This window comes from Eschrichtius robustus, chromosome 10 (genome assembly GCF_028021215.1).
Source record: "Eschrichtius robustus isolate mEscRob2 chromosome 10, mEscRob2.pri, whole genome shotgun sequence".
Taxonomy (NCBI): domain Eukaryota; kingdom Metazoa; phylum Chordata; class Mammalia; order Artiodactyla; family Eschrichtiidae; genus Eschrichtius; species Eschrichtius robustus.
In genome coordinates this window covers 6,613,415-6,633,249 of record NC_090833.1, presented here as the reverse complement: position 1 = coordinate 6,633,249, position 19,835 = coordinate 6,613,415, and the positions used below count along the sequence as shown (strand labels likewise).

General features: G+C 54.5%; 1 protein-coding gene across 1 annotated transcript in view; it reads left to right on the top strand.

Moving 5' to 3' along the window:
• The first annotated feature begins 6,350 nt into the window (after positions 1-6,350).
• Positions 6,351-19,835, top strand: part of PRRX2 (paired related homeobox 2) — a 49,197-nt gene continuing 35,712 nt past the window's right edge. Inside the window, exon 1 of the mRNA XM_068553612.1 lies at positions 6,351-6,633. Coding sequence (XP_068409713.1) covers positions 6,366-6,633 — 268 coding nt within the window. The 5' untranslated portion in view covers positions 6,351-6,365. The remainder of the gene's footprint in view (positions 6,634-19,835) is intronic.

Here is a 19,835-nt window from a genome sequence, read left to right as displayed (position 1 = left end):
TTGATTCTCACAACAGCCCTGTGAGATAGGTGTCATTGTTACCTCCAATTTACAGATGAGGAAACTAAAACCCTGAGAGGTTAAGTGACCTGATCAGTGTCACGCTGCTGGAAAATGTCCAACACAGGCCCACTGCATCAAAAAGATTGAAAACAAAACAGGAAAATGAAAAAGTCACATGAAAGGAGAGGAAACGAGAAGTTAATACACTGACTTGCCACCTGGACAGATAGAGTTCTTGTGATTATGTCTTAATATTAGCCCTGGGGTTCCTGGTAGCCAAGGCAGAAAGGGAAATGCAATGGGTTGTCCAAATCTCATCATTTGGTCTTTTTTTTTTTTTTTTAGGAGAGACCATAATTCTTCAAGAGAAACAAACGACTTCCTAGCCCTAAATTCTCATGGGATAACTTGTTGTGATGGTTAGGAGCCTGACGAACTTACCAGGAGACAATTTAAGCTCTCTGAGTCTCGGTTTCCCCCTCCTCTCACGGTAGTTGTAAGGATGCTACAAAACAATATGGTTCGGTACATCACCTGGTTTACAGTAAGGCTCATTGAATACGAGCCCCCGCTATTATGGAGCACATCTTTATCTTCGGATTTGCAGGTAGAGCAGAAACATTTTTCAAAGGGGTATAATATTTCAACCCTTGCCAAGAGCTGAGACCCAGTCGCTTCAGCAGGATATCCTGGCTAGGAGGCCCTCAGGAAGGAAACTGAGGCTGGGAAAAGTTTGGGCAGTGAGCTGAGGGAGAGAACCAGATGTTCTGCCCCGTTGGGCTTGACTCCACTTCCCACAGGGTGGACCGGGGTCTGGGGTGAGCAGGGAGCCCTGCTGTGATAGCAGCCTGACACAATATTTACAGAACCCTGTGATCTGTCACGGTCACGCCTGGTCACATCTGAGTCACATCGTCCTGCAGTGTTTATGATTCCGCAGACGTGCAGCAGTGAACAGAGTTTGGCCTGTGAGCCTCTGTGTGCCGTCCCTGCTAAACCATCTCCTTCAGAAGAGACTCTTGGGTTTGGGGCTAAGGGGGCTGATCAGGTGAACAGAAGAGCTGCAGGATGCCATGTCATCCTTGGTCTTTGTTTTCCCATCCATGAAATGGGCTTGGTCCTTTAGTGACTGACAGTCAAGTGTTTTGCAGAGGTCGTTACAGTGAAAGAATGGCCCGATTATAACTCCATAAGAAACAGAACCAAAAAATTAAAAAAAAATAAAAAAAAAAAAAAAAAAAAAAGAAACAGAACCATTCCACTAGAAGAATGGGTGGTGACTATAAACAGACATTTTGCAAATAAATACTAGTAGCCATCAAAGTAATAACCTATATGGGAAAAGAATCTGAAAAAGAATGGATATGTATATGTATAATTGAGTCACTTTGCTGTACGCCTGAAACTAACATAACAGTGTAAATCAACTATACTCCAATATAAAATAAAAATTAAATTTTAAAAACTTAAAATAAGTAACCATTAAATATTCCCGTTCAGTGATTAATTCAAGGTATGCAGATTAAAAGAAGGAAATTCCTTTTGAAATTTAAAATAAGTTATTATTATTAACCCTCTTCCTCTGTCTGAGGGCGGTATGATGCTAAGGAGAAAATGGGCAGAAACCCAGAGACATTGACAACAGGATACAGAGAAGGTTCAAGGGCCTGTTCTTGATGCCCAGCAGTGGTTACGGGAGCAGCAAGGAAATGAGTACATGCTACCCAGTGGCTTCCTGAAGTTCCTGGTCCACAGCATCAAGGAGCTGGAAGTAACAGTGTTGCTGATGTGCAACAGATCTTACTGTGCTGCGAGCGTTCACAGTGTTTCCTCCAACCACTACAAAGCTGTCCTGGAAGAGCAGCCAGCTGGCCATCAGAGTCACCCATCCCAGCATGAGGCTGTGCAGCAAAGAAAGTGAATAGACAGCTCACGTGCACATTTTATTCATGTTAAATAAAACCAGAAAGACTGTGCCATCAATGAAGAAAATTAATAAAATAGCTCATGCTCTTCAGGGGTAGAAATTGATACAACTTTTTTGGAGGCTACATAGCAATATTATCAAAAGTCTTCAATCTTTTGTAGTATCTTTGACTCAGTGCATTAGTTGTCTATTTGCTGCTGTAACAAATGATCACAAACGTAGTGTTTATAATGATACAAAGGCATTATCTTACCTTTGCGGAGAACAGAAGTCCTGGGCTAAAATCAAGATTCTGCAGGGCTGCATTTCTTTCTGGAGGCTCTAGGGAAGAATCTGTTTTCTTGCCTTTTCCGACGTCTAGAGGCTACACACATTCCTTAGTTCATGGCTGCTTTCCTCCACCTTCAAAGACAGCATTGCCCAGTCAAGTCTCTCATGTTGCATTACTCCAGCACTGACTTTCCCATCTCTCTCTTCCAATTTGAAGAACTCTTGTGATTACACTGGGCCACTCAGATAATCTAAAATGTTCTCCCTGGGACTTCCCTGGTGGTCCAGTGGTAAAGAATCTGCCTCCCAATGCAGGGGACTCAGGTTGGATCTCTGGTCAGGGAACTAAGATCCCACATGCCGAGGGGCAACTAAGCCCACGCGCCACAACTACTGAGCTCACACACCTAAACCAGAGAGCCCTCGCGCCGCAAACTACAGAGCCCATGCACTCTGGAACCCTCGCGCCACAACTAGAGAAGAGAAAACCCGCACGCCACAACTAGAGAGAAGCCCGTGGGTGGCAACGAAGACCCAATGGCGCCAAAACTAATAAATAAAATAAATATCTAAAAAAATGTTCTCCCTATTTTAAAGTCACCTGATAGGTAACCTTAATTGCATCTGCTACCTTAATTCCACTTTGCCATATCCACAAGTTCCAGGGATTATAATATGAACATCTTTGGGAGGTTATTATCTGCCTACCACATCCAGATATCCTATTTCTAGGTATTCACTATCAAGAAAATAACTATGGGGAATTCCCTGGCAGGCCACTGGTTAGGACTTGGTGCTTTCACTGCCGGTGCCTAGGTTCGATCCCCAGTTGGGGAACTAAGATCCCACAAGTTGCGTGGCATGGCTGAAAAAAAAAGAAAAGAAAAGAAAGAAAAGAAAATGACTATGTATATTAATAGGGAATAATGTATCACTAGGCTTTCATTAAAAATAGTGGTGGACAAGGCTAATGACACAGTGTGCAAGTTATTAAAAAGTTAGTACAACATAGTTTGACTTTTATAACATATGTAACTATCTCTCTCCATCTAGAATATAGATAAAAGCTAGAGATATATACTCTAAATTTATTTTTAGCTCACTCCTTTTTCTTGTCTTATTGCTTCTTCTAGGTCTTCAATTCAATATTGAATAAATAGGATGATTATCATCAATCTCTTTCATTAAACCAACATATATATATATATATATATATATATATATATATATAAAATACCTACTGTGTCTCAGAAATCTCTGGGAGTGGGATATATGTGTTTTTATTTTCTTAATTTTATTTATGTTTTCTAAAATCTCCTAAGCATATTACTTCTGTAATAAGGGAAGTTAACTTTTTTTTTCTTTTCTTTTAAGCACGCAAGTTTTTGAGACTGGGGCAAATATGCAGTTTTACTCGTGGTCAGACCCAGGATCCAACCTCCAACAGAGGCACCAATTAAGGATCAGCTACTTCCTCATGGACTCCTCTTTGGAGAGCAGGGGCCCGCTCTGTTCCCTTCCCTTCCTCCCCATCCCCGCTGCCTAGAGCAGGGCCTGGCTCAATAACCACTCGTTGAACAGAGAAGTTCCAAGGGACCCTATGCTCCCTTCATTCCTTCCTCTGGGTTAGCATCGCAGGATTTATCTAAATCACCAAGGAAGTTATTTATCGTTTAGCTGTATCCCTTTCGGGTAATGAGTTCCATCCTTCCCAGGCTAACTGGAGTTTCCTTGGGTGCGTTTCCAGGTTGCGTCAGTCCTGGAGCTCTTGCTCGAGGGCTGAGCTTTGGAATAGCAGTCTATGCCTCTTGCCCCACTCTGCCATCCCTGTACCACCCCGGCCACCAGCCCCAGGACTGGCAAGGGTAGTAACAACCTGATAACAACAGCATTGATAATGCCAAGTTCACAAGGATCCTTTCGAATTGGCCCTTTTATTATACAGATGATAGATCAGACCCAGAGAGGACCAGCAAGTGACCTCCTCAAGGCCACACAGCTAGTAAATGGCAGTGAACAGATTCAAATTCATGTGTTCCCCCACCCCCACCCCCCCAGCTCTAGAGTCTGAGTTTGCCATCACTGTCCTCCACTGCTTCTTGGAATAAATGTTTTAAAAATGGTAACTGTTAACACCAATTGAGTGCTCGCCAGGTATCAGGTGACCCCCATATATCAACCTACATAATCCTCCTAAGAGCCCATTTTACAGTTGAGGCAACTGAGAGGCAAGTAGATTGCTAAGGTCCACAGCTAGGAAGTGCAGGGTCTGCATTTGAACCCAGATGATGTCCAGGCCCTTTCCAGCTCTGCAGGCTGATGCTAACAGCGTCCTGTGTTCTAGGCCACAGGCCCAGGATTTCACCTGTGATGGAATCCCCATAGTGCCCAGGAGGTAGGTGCTTCATTAGACCCCTTCTACAAGGGAGGAGCTGGGGCTCAGAAAGGGAAGGTGACAGGTTTGAGGTCACACAGCAGTGTATGGCAGACTGGGCCTGGCACATGGTCTTTGACACCAATGCTGTTCTGAACGCTGGGCTGTGTTTTTCCTGGGATAAGTGCCCCCACCCTTGGCTTGCCGGGTGCTCCAGCGGTGGGGGGGGGGGGGGGCCTTCTAGGCAGTCCCTAGAGCCCAGTCACGGCCCCACCCTGCTCAGTCCCTTAGAAAGTCATTCAGCCACTTACACTGTGGGCAGTGCTGGGAACCCCCTGGTGCCACCTCTTTGCCAGTCTTTCTCACTATACACTCGTTGGGGCAACTTTCCAAAGAAGAAGAATCTCATCATCTCATCACCTCCAAATCCTCAACCTACCCACGCATGTGCCTCTCTGGATTGCTGTGGCTAATGCCACCTTGGGGGACACTCAGCCTCATCTTGGGGGTGATTCCTTTCTGGGAAGAACTCTCATTCATGCAGAACCTGGGCTGCTGGTCTGCAGGTTTTCAGGGGGTGTGTGCAGGGTGGGTTTTCTGTGCGTGAGTGGGGAAAGGAGATTCTGAAGGCCTTCTCCCTGTGGGCTTATCTTTGTTGCTATAACATTATGGCTCTACAATGGTGGCAGGGGCTACAGAGGGCCAGGCCTCCAAGCAGCCTTCCTGGGGAAAGAACTGTAGCATCTGGAGGGCTTACAGTCTCAGCTTCACCACCGGGGGCATCTTTTCTGTGCTTTCCTTGCAAAACAAAAACAAGAGCAGAGACTCAGGCTGGCCTCTCTCTTTCCCTGTCACCCATCTGTCAGTCTGGCTGTCAGTCTGGCTGTCTATCTACCCTCTGTGTGTAAACTAGGAATTCTGGGGGGAGACTCTTTCCTCCCGGTTTGGTTTTCCTTGGGGAGGGCCTGGAGCATCCTGGAGGTGGGCTCCGAGGTGCATGTGTTGGTGGGGGGGATGCATACACCCCAGAAGCTTGACGATGTGCTGCTTTCTGGGGGAGAGTACCTGGGGCCAGGCGGAGTGAACAAGGCGGACCCAGGACTCTCGTCCGTCAGATCAGGGACGGCGTTGGGGTGCATGGGGGTGAGAATGGAGTTGGGAGTTTCAGATCTTCCCTGGCAACTGTCTCAGAGTCTCTCCCCCCCCCCCCCCCCCCCCCCCCCGCTCCTCTGCGGAGGAATTTGTAAATGGAAGCGGGGCTGCTAATCCCTCCACTATCACCTCCCCAGACACTTGTTGGGGGATTTAAAAAAAAAAGACACGCACACCCAAACACTGAACTTTCCCATTCCTCAAAATGTGGGTGGAGAGGGTGAAAGGAGGACACCCCTTGTTCTCCCCCTCCCCGCCCCCAGCCTCCAGCCAGACTCAAGCGGGACCCCCTCCCTCCCCGCAGCCGCCGGAGCGATGGGGGCGGGCGAGGCGAGGAGGAGGAGGAGGAGGAGGAGAGGCAGGGGGCGAGGTCTGCTTCAAGAAGGGGCGTGTGGCCGGAGGAGCTCCCGTTTGAGCAACTTGGGAGCGAGCGAGGCGGCAGAGAAGGGGAGGGAAGAAAGTTGGTTTCCCCCGACGTCAGCGCCGGGCGGGCCGCGGCGGCCGCGGAGCCAGGAGGCGGCCGGGAGCGGGGCCGAGCGCGGGGCGGCCGGGGCGCGCTCGCTCCCACCCGCGCCTGCCACCCCCGCCTCGGACCCGCGCCCGCCACCGCCGCCGGCGACCCCGGGGCGGCCCGCGGGCATGGACAGCGCGGCCGGCGCCGCCTTCGCCCCGGACAAGCCGGCGCTGGGCCCGGGGCCGCCGCCGCCGCCGCCGCCGCCAGCGCTGGGGCCCGGCGACTGCGCCCAGGCGCGCAAGAACTTCACGGTCAGCCACCTCCTGGACCTGGAGGAGGTGGCGGCGGCCGGGCGGCTAGCGCCGCGCCCCGCGGCCAGGGCAGAGGCGCGGGAGGGCGCGGCGCGCGAGCCGTCCGGGGGCAGCAGCGGCAGCGAGGCGGCGCCGCAGGACGGTGAGTGCGCGGGGCCGGGGCCGGGGCCGGGGGTTCGGGCGGGGCTGCCAAGGGCCGTGGGAACTGAAATACGGGGGTGCGGGGGCTGGAGGGGTGCGAGGCCAGAGGTTCGTGGGTCCGAAGGGGCGAGCACGGGGCAGGCGACGGATGCGGGGCGCTGGCTCAGCCGCACCCCAGCCTGGGAAGGAGGCGCCGCGGCAGGACCTCCAGGGGTGCGGGCGCCGGGCACTGCAGCCCGAGTGATGGCTGGGCCCGCCGCCGCCGCAGCCCTCGTTGAGGCTGTACGTCGCGATGGGGTGGGCTGCGGGACAGGAGCTCTCGACTGGCGGAGGGCACTGCCTTTTGGCCAGAGCCACCTCCAGTCGTTGGAAGCACGGGGAGCTGTGTGCCTTGTGCCCTACCCCGGAGGCAGCCCTGGAGGCCCCACTCCCAAAGAGCCTGAGACGCGGGTGCGATTACTGCTGGGGAAACTGAGGCTTCCGAGGGGCAAAGTGACCTGGTCGCACAGCTGAGTTTCAAACTCTGCCCCCTTCTCTAGCTCCAGGATACCAATCCAGCGACTACTAGGCTCTTGTAAGATGGATTTCCTGGCTGGGGTACCGATGCCTGCACCCCCCCCTCCAGTTTGCCCCACTAGCAGCTCTCTAGGGGGAATGGCCCAGCCCTGAAGAGCTAGCTAGGCCTCTCTTCCCCTGCCGAGGTTAAAGGTCATCAGGAAAGGGCTTTAAAAACAAACAACCCACCCAAGTGGCTTTTTTCAAAAAGTCACAGAGGATTGCTGGGCCCTGAGCCCTTGGTAGGAAGGGGGGTGTGGCTAGGGCAGGAGAAGATGAAGATAAAGCAAAGATCCCGGCCCTGGAGAGCTTCCTGCAGGGGGTGGGGAGAACTGGAGTCCCCATAGCTCACCCAAGCCCTGAAAAGGAGGTGGGGTCGTCTGAGACCACTGCCCACTTGCTCCCCTAGCTCTGGGGAGCAGGCTGCCCTGCTGGGGGCTCTGGGCCCCTAAGAGTCACCCACCTGATTCCAGCAGCCTTCCCACCTGTCCCCAGGGACCCCCCCCCCCACTTCCCGCACCAGCCCCTTGGTCTCAGGGGAGCTCTGCATGGCTGCGTGCCCCGCTTTTCAGATGAGAGGAGGTGCAGGGAAAACGGAGGTGACGGCAGCCTCATCAGAAACCTTGTCCGGGAGCCTGTGCAGTCGTGAGGGACACCTGACACACACCTGACTTTCAAAGTGCACCTCAGAGAGCGCCCAGCTGGTGCCATCTTTCCCAGTGGCATCCGCCTACCGCCAGCCACAGCGGCTGGCATCTGTTCACCCGCCCAGGTGATCAGGAAGTGGGTAGACCCACTCCTGGGAGTTGGGGTTTCCCTAGTGGAAAAGTGGAAGGAAGGTGTCTGGTTTGGGCCGAGGGTAAAGTGGGGTGCCCTCTGGTGAGGGGGTGGGGCCGGCCAGCCTGAGTCGTTTGAGTACCTCGGGTCTCTGCTGGCTCTGAGCTGGCTTCCCCGCAGGGCAGAGGAGAGGTCTTCGGTTTTGCCCTGATGAATGGGGGACCCCTGAGGGTTGGGGAGAGGAGGAGGAGCAAATTGGAAAAAGGAAGGAAAGGAGAAGAGAGGAGTACAGGAGGGATGGGGAGAGAAGGAAGGAGGCAGGGCGTTTTGTACTCAAGTGCCGGCAGGGGTGGGTGCCCACTTCCGTCCTAGGCCCTGGCCGTGGGGACGGACGGGGGAAGGTCTTGCTTCTCCTGGACACAGCATAGAAGGGCTCTGAATGGCGGGTTCTCCTGGGGAGTCCCAGAACAGCTGGGGTCACAAGTACCTGGACAGGGCCACTGGCAGCCCCCGGACAGCTGGGTGGGCAGCAGGCCTCTGCAGCAGCCCCCTGGGGTCAGGCCACCCTCACTGAGAGCCCAGGAGCCCTTTCTCTGAGGAGGGGCTTCTGCACACGGGGAATTTCCAGGTACCGGGGACAGAGGACACCCTAGGTGTGGCATCAGGTGGGACGGAGTTGGGGGCCCCTGATGCCCTCACTTGGTCTGCTTCCAGAGGTGGGGATCACCTTTCTCATCTGTGAGGCACAAGGGGCCGCAGGCAGAGTCGGGGCAGGGCTCAAGGGACCCCCCCACCCCCACCCCCAAGCTCCGTCCTTCTGGCCCTCAGCCCTTGGGGCGATTTGCTCCAGGCCTCTGCAAATGGAAAGCAACGTGGACAATATGGAGAGTTCCTGAAGCTCTAAAATCCAGCTTAAAGGAGTCTCTTGTTTGGGATTATATCTTTCCTACTCATTTTTGGTGTTAAAACACCCTTTCTTTTATGAAATAAGGATAATAACTGGAGATTGTTTTATTTTAATGTCCTTACTTGGCAAAATTAAAAGGAGGTAACCGTACACTCATTCCTCAGACTGAAAACAAATCACTAGGCCATGAAATCCAAATGTTTTATGTCGAGTCAAGCAGCTCCCCAAGGCCAACTGGGCTCATTCCAGGGGTGCCCGCTGCCAGGAGGTAGGGGGCAGGGGTGGGGGCACTCTGAGGCAGCCCCCGTGCCTGGGAGAATCCTTTGGCTTGCTCGCTGGGTCTGGGCCTGCAGACAGAAAGTGGATGGAGGAGAGGCCTGTGTCCCACTCTCCTTCCTTCCTTCCTTCCTTTCCTTCCTTCCCTTCCTTCCTTCTCTCCTCCTTCCCTCCCTTCTTTCCTTCCTTCCTTCTTTCCTCCCTTCCTTCCTTCCTCCCTTCTTTCCTTCCTTCCTTCTCTCCTCCTTCCCTCCCTCCTTCCCTCCCTTCTTTCCTCCCTTCCTTCCTCCCTTCTTTCCTTCCTTCCTCCCTGCCTTCCTTCTTTCCTTCCTCCCTTCCTTCCTCCCTCCCTTCTTTCCTTCCTTCCTTCCTTCCTCCCTCCCTTCTTTCCTTCCTTCCTTCCTTCCTTCCTCCCTCCCTTCTTTCCTTCCTTCCTTCCTCCCTCAAGCAGGTCCCCCCACCACTGCCGCTGGACTCCCAAATCCTGAAGTCTCCAAAGCTGGGGGAGAGGGGACCTTTCGTCCCCTCATCCTGGTGAGCCCAGCCTGCATCACTGGACCCCTTTACAAAGCAGGCAACCAAACCTCGGGATGCTGGGACTCTGGACCCCAGGCCGGCAGGCTTGGGTCCTGGGCTGTGGCTTAGTCCTCCGGTCCTGGACCCACAGGGAACCCTGGCCCCTCAGTGAAGATTTGGACATACTCAGAAGTGGGTTTTCCTGTGGCTTCTGGAGCCGTTTCCAGGTCCAAAGAAAGCGACTGACACCAAACAGAGATGGGGTGCAACTTATTAGAAAAATGAAGGTTAATGGGGAAACTGATGAGTTGGAAAATTGATATATTTTCAACCTGCCAGGTTAGCAGTCTCAAAGTTTTTTGAATATGTTTTTCCATCTTTTGTTTTCACCAAGTCATCAGTAGATGTAGCCTATTCTTGCCAATGATTCCCCAGGACCAGGGTCCCCCTGGAACTGACCGGGAAGGCTGTGGCTTCGCCGGTGACTCAGAGCAAATTGGGGTCTTGGGTTCCTCCCAAATCAAACGCTGAGGTCTGGGCCGTGGCACTGAGCTATGCCAAGCACGTTAGGAAAATAAACTCTCGTTTGCTGCCTTTGCACTGACTTACAACAAAAGAAACCACATTAATAACTGAGATTTTCTTTAAAGCATTCCCTCCTGTGGGCAGGGCAGAAACAGGGATGTGGACACACTGAAAATAAGCGAAACCCCTGGAGCCAGGCAGGGGTGAGGCCCCCAGCCCAGGGAGGCTGCCTGGCCCCGGGTGGGGCTGGGACGTGTTACAGAAAATGCCAGGACCAAGTGGGTCTACTTCACGGAGATTCAGGACAGTGGGGCTCTTGGAGCCTGAGGGCACAGGCTGAGCCGGAGTGGGCTGGGACCCCGGCCAGGGGGTTTGCGCTCCCCTCGCAGAGCTGGTCCCTGAGCCACACCTGTTGATGGGTGACAGGAGGCCAAACATGAGCCTGGTTTGGGTGGGGACCTCTACCTCTCCCTTGCCAGTGGTGGAAGGCAGGGCTGAGTGTCTGAGTGGGGGGCCTGAAGGGACCACTGAGTTTGAGAGACAGGCCGAATGGCCTTCAATTTTTGGATTTTTCTTGTGGTCAAATACCCCGAACATATGATTTACCATTTTAACCATTTTGTAAGTGTACAGTTCAGTGGCGTTAAGTACATTCACATCATTGTATCCCCACCATCCACCTCTAAAATTTTTTCATCTTCCCCAACTGAAACTTTGCCCCCATTAAACACTAACTCCCTGTTTGCCCTCCCCCAGCCCTTGGCAATCACCATTCTATTGTCTGTCTCTATGAATTTGACTCCTCTAGGGACCTCATATATGTGGAATCATACAGTACTTATCCTTCTGTGTCTGGCTTATTTCACTTAGCCTAATGTTCTCAAGATTCGTCCATGTCATAGAAGGTGTTAGAATTTCCTTCCTTTTTTAAGGTTGAGTAATATTCCACTGTGTTGAATAATGTTCCACATTTTGTTTACCCGTTCATCTGTCGGTGGACACTTGGGTTGCTTCTGCCCTTTGTTTGTTGTGGATAATGCTGCTAGGGGCATGGGTGTGCAAATATCTCTTCAAGTCCCTGCTTTCAGTTCTTTGGGGCATATACACAAGAGTGGAATTACTGGGTCGTGTGGTAATTCTATGTTGAATTTTTTGAGAACTGCCATACTGTTTTTCGTATCTGACTTTAAAAAAAAATTTTTTTTATTATTTATTTATTTGGCTGCGTCAGGTCTTAGTTGCTGCACACGAGATCTTTGTTGCGGCATGCGGGGTCTTTCGTTGCGGCGTGCAGGCTTCTCTCTAGTTGTGGCACGCGGGCTCCAGAGCGCGCGGCTCAGTAGTTGTGGTGCACGGGCTTAGTTGCCCCGCGGCATGTAGGATCTTAGGTCCCCGACCAGGGATTGAACCCGCATCCCCTGCATTAGAAAGCAGATTCTTAAACACTGGACCACCAGGGAAGTCCCCCATATCTGACTTTTTAACCAGCCTCCTTCTAACTGGCTCTGAAAGGTGGCAGCTGCAGCCTCTGGGGCCTTGGAGGAAGGAGACGGAGGGGGCCGGCCTGTGAAACAGGAGCAGGGCTGGTGAGGGATAAAGACAAAAGGGTTTCTTCAGAACCAGGCCTTTTAAAGATAAGCCTGCTTTCCTTCCCTCCTCCCTTCTCCCCTCCCCTCCTTTCCCTCCATCCATTTCCTTGGGGGAGGGGTGGCGAGGGGGGACAGAGCCATCTGCTGTGAATGAGCCTTGGATGGGGGGGTCAGGACACCCAGCATCAGGTCCTGGCTTTTGCTGCCATCTCCGTGTGTGACCTCGGGCCTGTCACATCCCTTCTCCGGGCCTCAGTACGTCACCTGAACAATGGGAGGTGGCGCACAGATGTCTGTGGGGCTGCTCCTGTCTCTCATCATGAGGTGATTCGGGCTGAGAAATTGCCCCGTGATGGGCCCGTCTCCCCAGGAAGGTGGAGTCTCTGAGGCCCGGGTCCTGGCTGGGCCTGGACCCCCAGACAGGTGAGGGCATCCCACGGCACATGCCCAGGAGCAGGGAGACAGGAGTGGTGAGAGCCGAGGAACCAGGCCTAGAAGCTGAGAGCCCAGGGGGTTCAGTCTGAGAACGGCTGGGTTTACCAGGGTAGCTGGTGGGAGTGGGGGAAATGGTCTACATCTCTGGCTTCTTGTCAGAGGGAGCGCTCTTGCTATTTCGTTCATCGTCTGTGGTTGCAGGGTGGTCTTGCTCCTCTGTAGATCATCTAGGTAGTGCTTGGGGGCCTGGCACGGGGGCCTCAGACCAGCTGGCACCCCCACGAGGGCCCTTCCCGGTGAGCAGGAGCTCAACAGCGCAGGTGCTGTCACTGTTCCCTTCCAGAAGACTCCAGAAAAGTGACTTTGGAGCAGAAGTGATAATGCCTGCTGGCACGCCACCCTTGAGGCCTAGAAAGTACCCTGAGGCTCAGTGTTGCCATCTGTGAAATGGGAATGCTGGACAGCAATGTCCCTTACAGGGCGGACCCTCAGTGGCTGTGGGAGACCATGCCTGGCGCATAGTAGGTGCTAAATAAAGGGCCTCCATTACAGCTCGTGGAGATGCTCACAGCAGCCCTGTGAGTCAGGCAGGGCTAGTGATTGCCATTCCTATTTTGGGGAGGCCCAGAGAGGCAAATCAACCTGCCTAAGGTCTCCCACCTGGGAACGGAGGGGTGGGATTTGTTTTTGGATTCCAAGTCCAAGCTTCTCTCTCCTGCAGAGCTCAGCATTTGGGCTGGAGAAATGGGAGAGGGGCAGCCCCATCTAGTTGCTGGGGAGATGCAGGCTAAGGTTTGTCTGGGGATCTAAAGGGGGCAGGGAGGCCTTGAGGGCTGGCACAGAGTGGGGCTATTGGGATGGACTCAGTGCCGTGTTAGGTTTCTAAGCGGATAGAGACAGGAAGGAAGGGTTTTCAGTGGCTTGTCCTGGGCGGGGATGCGAGGTCAACCTGGACAAGGCAAAACTTGGGAGGCCTGCCTGGCTTGCCAGACCCAAAGGGCAGTGGCTAACCCCAGGTGGAAGAGAACCTTGGGAGTGATTTAAGGGGGAGCCGGTGCTTCCCTGAACACAGCCTCCAAATGGGACATCAGTGTTGGAACCCGACCAGGGTGCTGCCCTGGGGTTAGAGGCCATGGGAGTGGAGTTGAAGGGATGAGCCCTTGATGGGACGTGGTGCGAGTGACCAGTTGCTTCCTCTTTGCTGGCCGGGGCCCCGTACCCCTTACGCCTCACTGTCTTCCCACCAACCGTGGAAGTGGGTCTTTTTATTATCCCCATCTTACGGGGAGGGAAAGTGAGGCTCAGAGAAGCTGAGCAGTTGCCAAGTTCACACGAATGAATACGGGCTTCCAGCCCAGGCCTGTCCCGAAGCCCCTGCCCTCTACCGCTGGCTGAAGCCATCCCCGGAGCCCCCAGAATGCTGGGTGGTCTGGCCAGGGATGCCCACTTCCAGGCTGGTGTGGGCTGCATTCAGGGGGCCATGAGGCAGCCAAGGGAGGGGTTTCTTCCACATCCTCAGCAGCCTGGCCTGGGTCACGGGTGTGTGGGAGACGGGTCAGGCCTGGCAGTGTGGGGACCGTCTGGCTTGGGAGGTTTGGGAAGGAGTGAGAACAAGTGGAGGTCTTCTACCCCCTCCTGCCTAGAAACGTCCAGAATGGCCTCCTGGACACGGGAGAGCTGTGGAGGGTCCCTGACTCCGAGGAACAGCCATAGGACAGGCTCCCTTTCCCAGTCCACCCCTAGCTTCCATATTCCTTCCTTCATTCATTCATTTATTCACTCATTCATTCAACAATCATTTTCTGAGCACCAACTATGTGTCAGGACTTGACCTCCAACCACCTGCCCAGACTTTCAGATTTCAAGCCCCAGTGAAAATTTCCAGGCACTTCGAAGAACTGGCATAGAGTGGGCAGTTTTAAAAGTTGCCAGGAAAAGCCATTTACTCACGACAACTACCATCTTGTTGCCCCTATCCGTTTGTCCGAGAAAGAACCTTTCAGCATCTTTTTTTTTCTTTCATCTTTTAAAAAAAATACATTTGTTTATTTAACTTATGTATTATTTTTGGCTGCGTTGGATCTTCGTTGCTGTGCGCGGGCTTTCTCTAGTTGCGGAGCACGGGGTCTAGGCGTGCAGGCTTCAGTAGTTGTGGCACGCGTGCTCAGTAGTTGTGGCGCACGGGCTTAGTTGCTGCGAGGCATGTGGGATCTTCCCGGACCAGGGCTCGAACCCGTGTCCCCTGCATTGGCACACGGATTCTTAACCACTGCGCCACCAGGGAAGCCCAAAAGAACCTTTCAGCATCTTAATCTCGGAGTAAAGGACGATCCTCAAAACGGACTTAATTTGGCTTAACAAAAAAACTTGCGAATTGCCCCTATTTTTCTCATTTTGCGGTAGGTCGGTGAAAACTCTGTCATGGGCTGGCATTTGGGAACCACATGGTGGACTGGCTTTCCCAGGCTCACAGACACGGAGACGTGCACAACCCACCCCATCCACCCACGCCCCCCCACCCCCGACCAATACACACGATCCCCGCCCCACCATACACAAACCTGCTCACTCACACACACACCTACCCTCACACCCCGGCCTGAGGGCTCCAGCCTGGCCCAAATGATCAGGTCCAGGCTCTTAATGGCCAGCGTGGCCTCAGGCCGCTGGTGGATAGATGAGCGGCCTGATCTTGCCGGGATGGGCCAAGGGTTAAGTGCCTTTTGCGAGGTGGTGAGTAGGAAAGCGCCGTGGGAGCTTCCTGTTTAGACAGAGTTGGGGAAAGTTATCTCGGCAAGCGCCCATGCTGAGCCGACACAGGGAGACTGGGTGGCGGGCAGCCCCCAGGGGCCGGAGGCATGTGGCAGGGCACTCCCCGCCCGGAGGGAGCAGAGCGGCTGCCAGGAAGAGGCCGTGCCTCCCTGGGATTCGGGGCGTCTCCAGATGTCCAGGGAATGAAGGTCGCTACCTCAATGACCCTGATGCTCGCGCTGCCCCCTGCCAGTCAGGCCCCCTCGCCCTGTGTCCCTTCCACATCTGGGAAGCTGCTTGCTCCCAGCCGGGCTCCAAGGGGCCACCGTGATGACAGGATGCTGTCCACATGGGGCCCTTTACGGCTAATGATATCTTTTATTGCGTCCTAAAAATGAAGCAGGCTCTGGAAGACATTACTTCTGGTCCTTCTTTGTGATCCCTTCTGCTTTCCTGTGTGTGGGAGGGGCAGCCGGGACCTTCTGGTTTGGGGGGCAGTGGAGACCTTAGAAGGACGCTGGGGTGACGAGTTATAGAGAAGCCAAGAAGCTGGGACCTGATGGCCCGAGAGGTGGACGGGGGCTGCTGGGGGGATTGTGGTCTTTGGAGAAGGTCCTGGGGTGGGGGGGGGGGCAGTGAGATCAGGAGGCCCAGGGACTGCAAGACCTGGAAGCTTCTACAGAGGCCTTTCCTCCCAGAGCTGAGCGATCACCTCTGTGCTTAGAACTGACAAGGGAAGATGTGTCTCCTCCTGTGACGTTGCTGCCCAGGAGGCACTAGGGCCCTGGACAAGGAGTTAGGACACTGGGGCTTGCCCAGCCCTACAACTCGGGACATGCCCTGACCCTGGTCTGTGCCTCAGTGTCCCCATCTGAGGGGGTCGGACCATCTGTTTGTCAACAAACAGTGGTCCCAGGAATCACTGCATTCGAATCACCCTGGGAGCTGGTTAAATGCATGTTCCCAGGACCCAGCCCATGGAATGACACCCTCTGGAGCCCGGGCCTGGACCTCTGCATTTAGCAGGGCCCCGAGTGATTTTTATGTGCATTAAAAGGTGAGCACTGCCGTGCTCTCAGAGGCTCCTTCCAGGGCTAACGCTGCCCCTCCGTCGTCTTCCTCAGTTTGCCTGAGTGGAAAATGGTCCTCTTGTGGGAGGATGGAGAGGCCAGGTGGAGCTGCCAGGGAAGCCGGGCATCATTTGGAAGCACCTGGAAGGGTCCAGTATGTGGGGGGAGGGTGCTGCTCCCCAGAGCAGCGTCCCCAGAGCCCTGACTACGCTGGAGGCCGCACTGCTGGGTCTAGGAGAGCACGGTCACTGTTGACCGTCTGCCAGCACTCATTGGGCACCTACTGGGTACCCACCCAAGGCCACCCAAAGAGCTGGCATTGCCACGGGGGAAGATCTGTCTCTCTCTCTCTCAAGCATCCTGACTCCCTCTAGCTGCCAGGGTGACAGGGTGGGGTGGGGTGGTCAGGAGCCTCAGTGCTGAGCTGGGGGTCTCTGTCACTCATCACTGGACAAGCCCCCTCCCGTTGTCCTGCCCACCTGTTGCTCTTTCCTCCTCTCCACTCACCCTGCCTCTCACAACCCTGCAGGCCCCCCTAGCAGTGGTCCCCGGGGGTAGGACATCCACAGCCCCAGGAGGGCGGCCACCTTGCCCCAGGTTTTGTCCACCAGTCCCCGATCCCGCCTCCCTGCCTGTCTTCCCCCACCAGTGGCCTCCCGCTCCTGGCCGCCCCTGTTGCCCCGGGCGCAGCCGTTTACACACCAGAGATGGCGTTATTAAAAATGACATTTAACCAGAGCTGGAATTACCACGCGGATGGCTGCAAACCTCGGAATCAAAGCCGGAGCCGCCAGGCGCGCCTGGCAGGGGCCTCGCGGCCTCCCTTCGCCGCCAGAGCTCTGCGCCGGCCTCCCATATAAAGCCCCCGCAGAATGCCGAGGTCTTGAAAGCCCGTGCACCTCCTTTCATTAGACTAACAAATAACACGTAACAGAAAACATCTGTGAACAGCAGCCCCTAATGCTCTCAAGATGGTGCCGCGGGCAGCCGGTCCAGCCAGCGGGCAGCCGGGCCGCCCGGGGCTCAGGTTCTGGCTGCCCCCGCCCGAGATGGTGAGGACCCTCGGGAGAGCCTGGCACCCCTCCCCTTCTCTCCTGCACCTCCCCCTGGCACCCTGTGGACCTGGGGGCCTCCTTCTCCACCTCTCCATCCTCCTCCAGCTCAGTCTTCAGCCCTCTCTTCTTGCGGATGAGAACCAGTAATCCGAGGGTCTGTTTGCATGGGGACAGTGCCCTGGACAGGGCATCACAGCCCTCCACTCAAGGGGGGGGGGGGTCTTGACCAGTCGTGTGACCTTGACCAGTCGTGTGACCTTGGCAAGCGTCTACTTTTTTCTGAGCACCTCGTTTGTCATATGAGGAGAAGAATCGTGCCTCCTTGCAGGGTGGTTTTAAGAATTTAGGGGAGGGACTTCCCTGGTGGCGCAGTGGTTAGGAGTCCCCCTGCCAATGCAGGGGATACGGGTTTGATCCGTGGTCTGGGAGGATCCCACATGCCGCGGAGCAACTGGGCCCGTGCACCACAACTACTGAGCCTGCGCTCTAGAGCCCGCGAGCCACAACTACTGAAGCCCGCATGCCTAGAGCCCGCGCTCCTCAACAACAGAAGCCACCGCAGTGAGAAGCCCGCGCACCAGCAGCAAAGGGTAGCCCTGGCTCGCCGCAACTAGAGAAAGCCCGCGCACAGCAACGAAGACCCAACGCAGCCAAAAAATAAATTAAAAAAAACCCAAAAAACCCAAAACAAACAAACAAACAAAAAGAATTTAGAGGAGTGATGGAAGCTGGGTAGCTAATCACATAAGAAGCTCAGAAAAGGTGTCTGCTATTATGATTACAGTTGGGAAACTGAGGTTCAGAGCAGTTACGTGACCCGCCCACAGTTCCACAGTGGGTGGAGAAGCGAGGTTTGGAGTCTCGGAGTTTACACCCTTTTCACGAGACCTTGAAACACGGAGTGAGGAGCCAATTATTGTGCTGAGTGAGGCGCACGTTCAGAAATGCAGCTGCCACGGCCCCTGCCCTCAGGGAATGTCCAGTCGGTAGCTGATGGCAGAGGATGAACTCACCTTTGAGAGAGAGCAGGTTGGCCCTGCCCTCACTGAGGCCAGGCGCCCCCCCAGCACTCCCGCCACCAACCCCGTGGGCTAGGAAGCCACGGGGGCCTCCAGATGTGACATCCTCCCCGTGTGGCAAGAGACCGGATGCCTCCCCAGGATCTAAAGCACCATCCCCACAGCTCAAACCGGGAGGAGGAAGGACTGCATCCCAGACTAGGGAGGAAAATCCAGGAAAACATCCCAGAAGTGGGAGAAAAGACAAATTGGCCCTTTGTTCCCTGTTTCCCTCATGAAGAAGTTAGAGAAAACAGGCCTTTTTCCCTTCCCCCAAGAGACTGTATGTGAAACACCCTGCCTCCCTGTCCCCCTCCAAGAGATGCCTTGCTACTTGGTTCCATTCATTAATTCACCCGTTCACCCGTCCATTCATTCATTCACCCATTCACCCGTCCATTCATTCATTCACCCATTCATTCATTCATTCATTTGGTGCACATGCGTGCTGTTTGAGGCATCAGTGGACAGGCAAGACGTGGTCCCTAACCAGGGAGCAGAGCACGGAGGCAGCTCCCTGACGCCCAGCTCTTCACCTCTGTCTGGCTCCGAGCTCAGTGCTTCACAAGCAGCCTCACGCTGAGTCCTCTCAGCAGCCTTTTGACGCAGGTGCAGTACTATCCCCATCTTACGGATGAGGAAACCGAGGCTCAGAAAGGCAAAGTGACTTGCCCAAGGTCACCCAGGAAATATGCTGTGATCCCCAGAGCCCAGGTACAGCGCTGGCCACCCCATGCTGGGCTCCCAGATGGCCAAGGAGCCGTAGTGTCCTCTTGCTGGAAGCATCCCAGGCCCTGCCAAGGAGGGACTGTGCCACCCATCTCCTTGGTTCTTACCCCAAACCTCCACAGTGCCTGAGGAAGGTGCCACTTTTCCAGGGACACCACTGTGCAGAGCCTGACCCATAGCTGACCCAGGCCGGAGGGCTCTGGGCTGTGCTGTGATTGGGGGGCTGGGGCTGGGAAGGGACCCCAGCCTTTGGGAATCTCGTATTTCCGAGAGACATCGAGGTCTTATTGGAAGGCCAGCCTCTCCTGCAGAGCCGGCTGCCCTGCCACCTCACCCCGAGGCGAGGAGAGTGTCAGGGCTCGAAGTGGGAAATTGCTGGAGACAAGAAGTAAAAACGAACTACTCTGGTTTCACCGGGAAGGAAAAAAGAAAAGGCAAAGATCTAAAGCGGCTGAAAGTGGGTTCATTATTTAAAGAAAATTATTGCTGTTGCAGCGGATTCAAGTTGGGGGCAGATCAGAGCTCCAAGGGGGGAAAATGGGGAAGGCTTCCCTCCATCCTTCTTTCCACAAATATTTGTTGAGCATCTACTCCATACCAGAGCGAGGGCTGGATCCTGGGGTCCCATCAGGAAACAAGGGGGTGTGGTCTCCCTGCTATGAAGGAGGTAAGAACAGATAATGGGGCCCCCTACCTGGTCTGGAGGTTCAGAGGAGGCTTCCTGGAGGAAGTGGATTTTCAGAAGGGACCTAAAGGGATGAGTGAAGTTAGCCAGAAGAAGAGGTTGGGAAGGGTGCTCCAGGTGGAGGGAACAGCAGATGCAGAGGCTCAGAGGTGAGAAGGAGATTGGCTGTTCCAGGAGCAGAGGGGGTGAGAGGGAGCCCGGTGGAGAGGGCCAATGAGCAAGGCCTACTTCAAGATTTGCAATTTTTGTGTTAGGCGGGGTGGGAATGCTTTCTG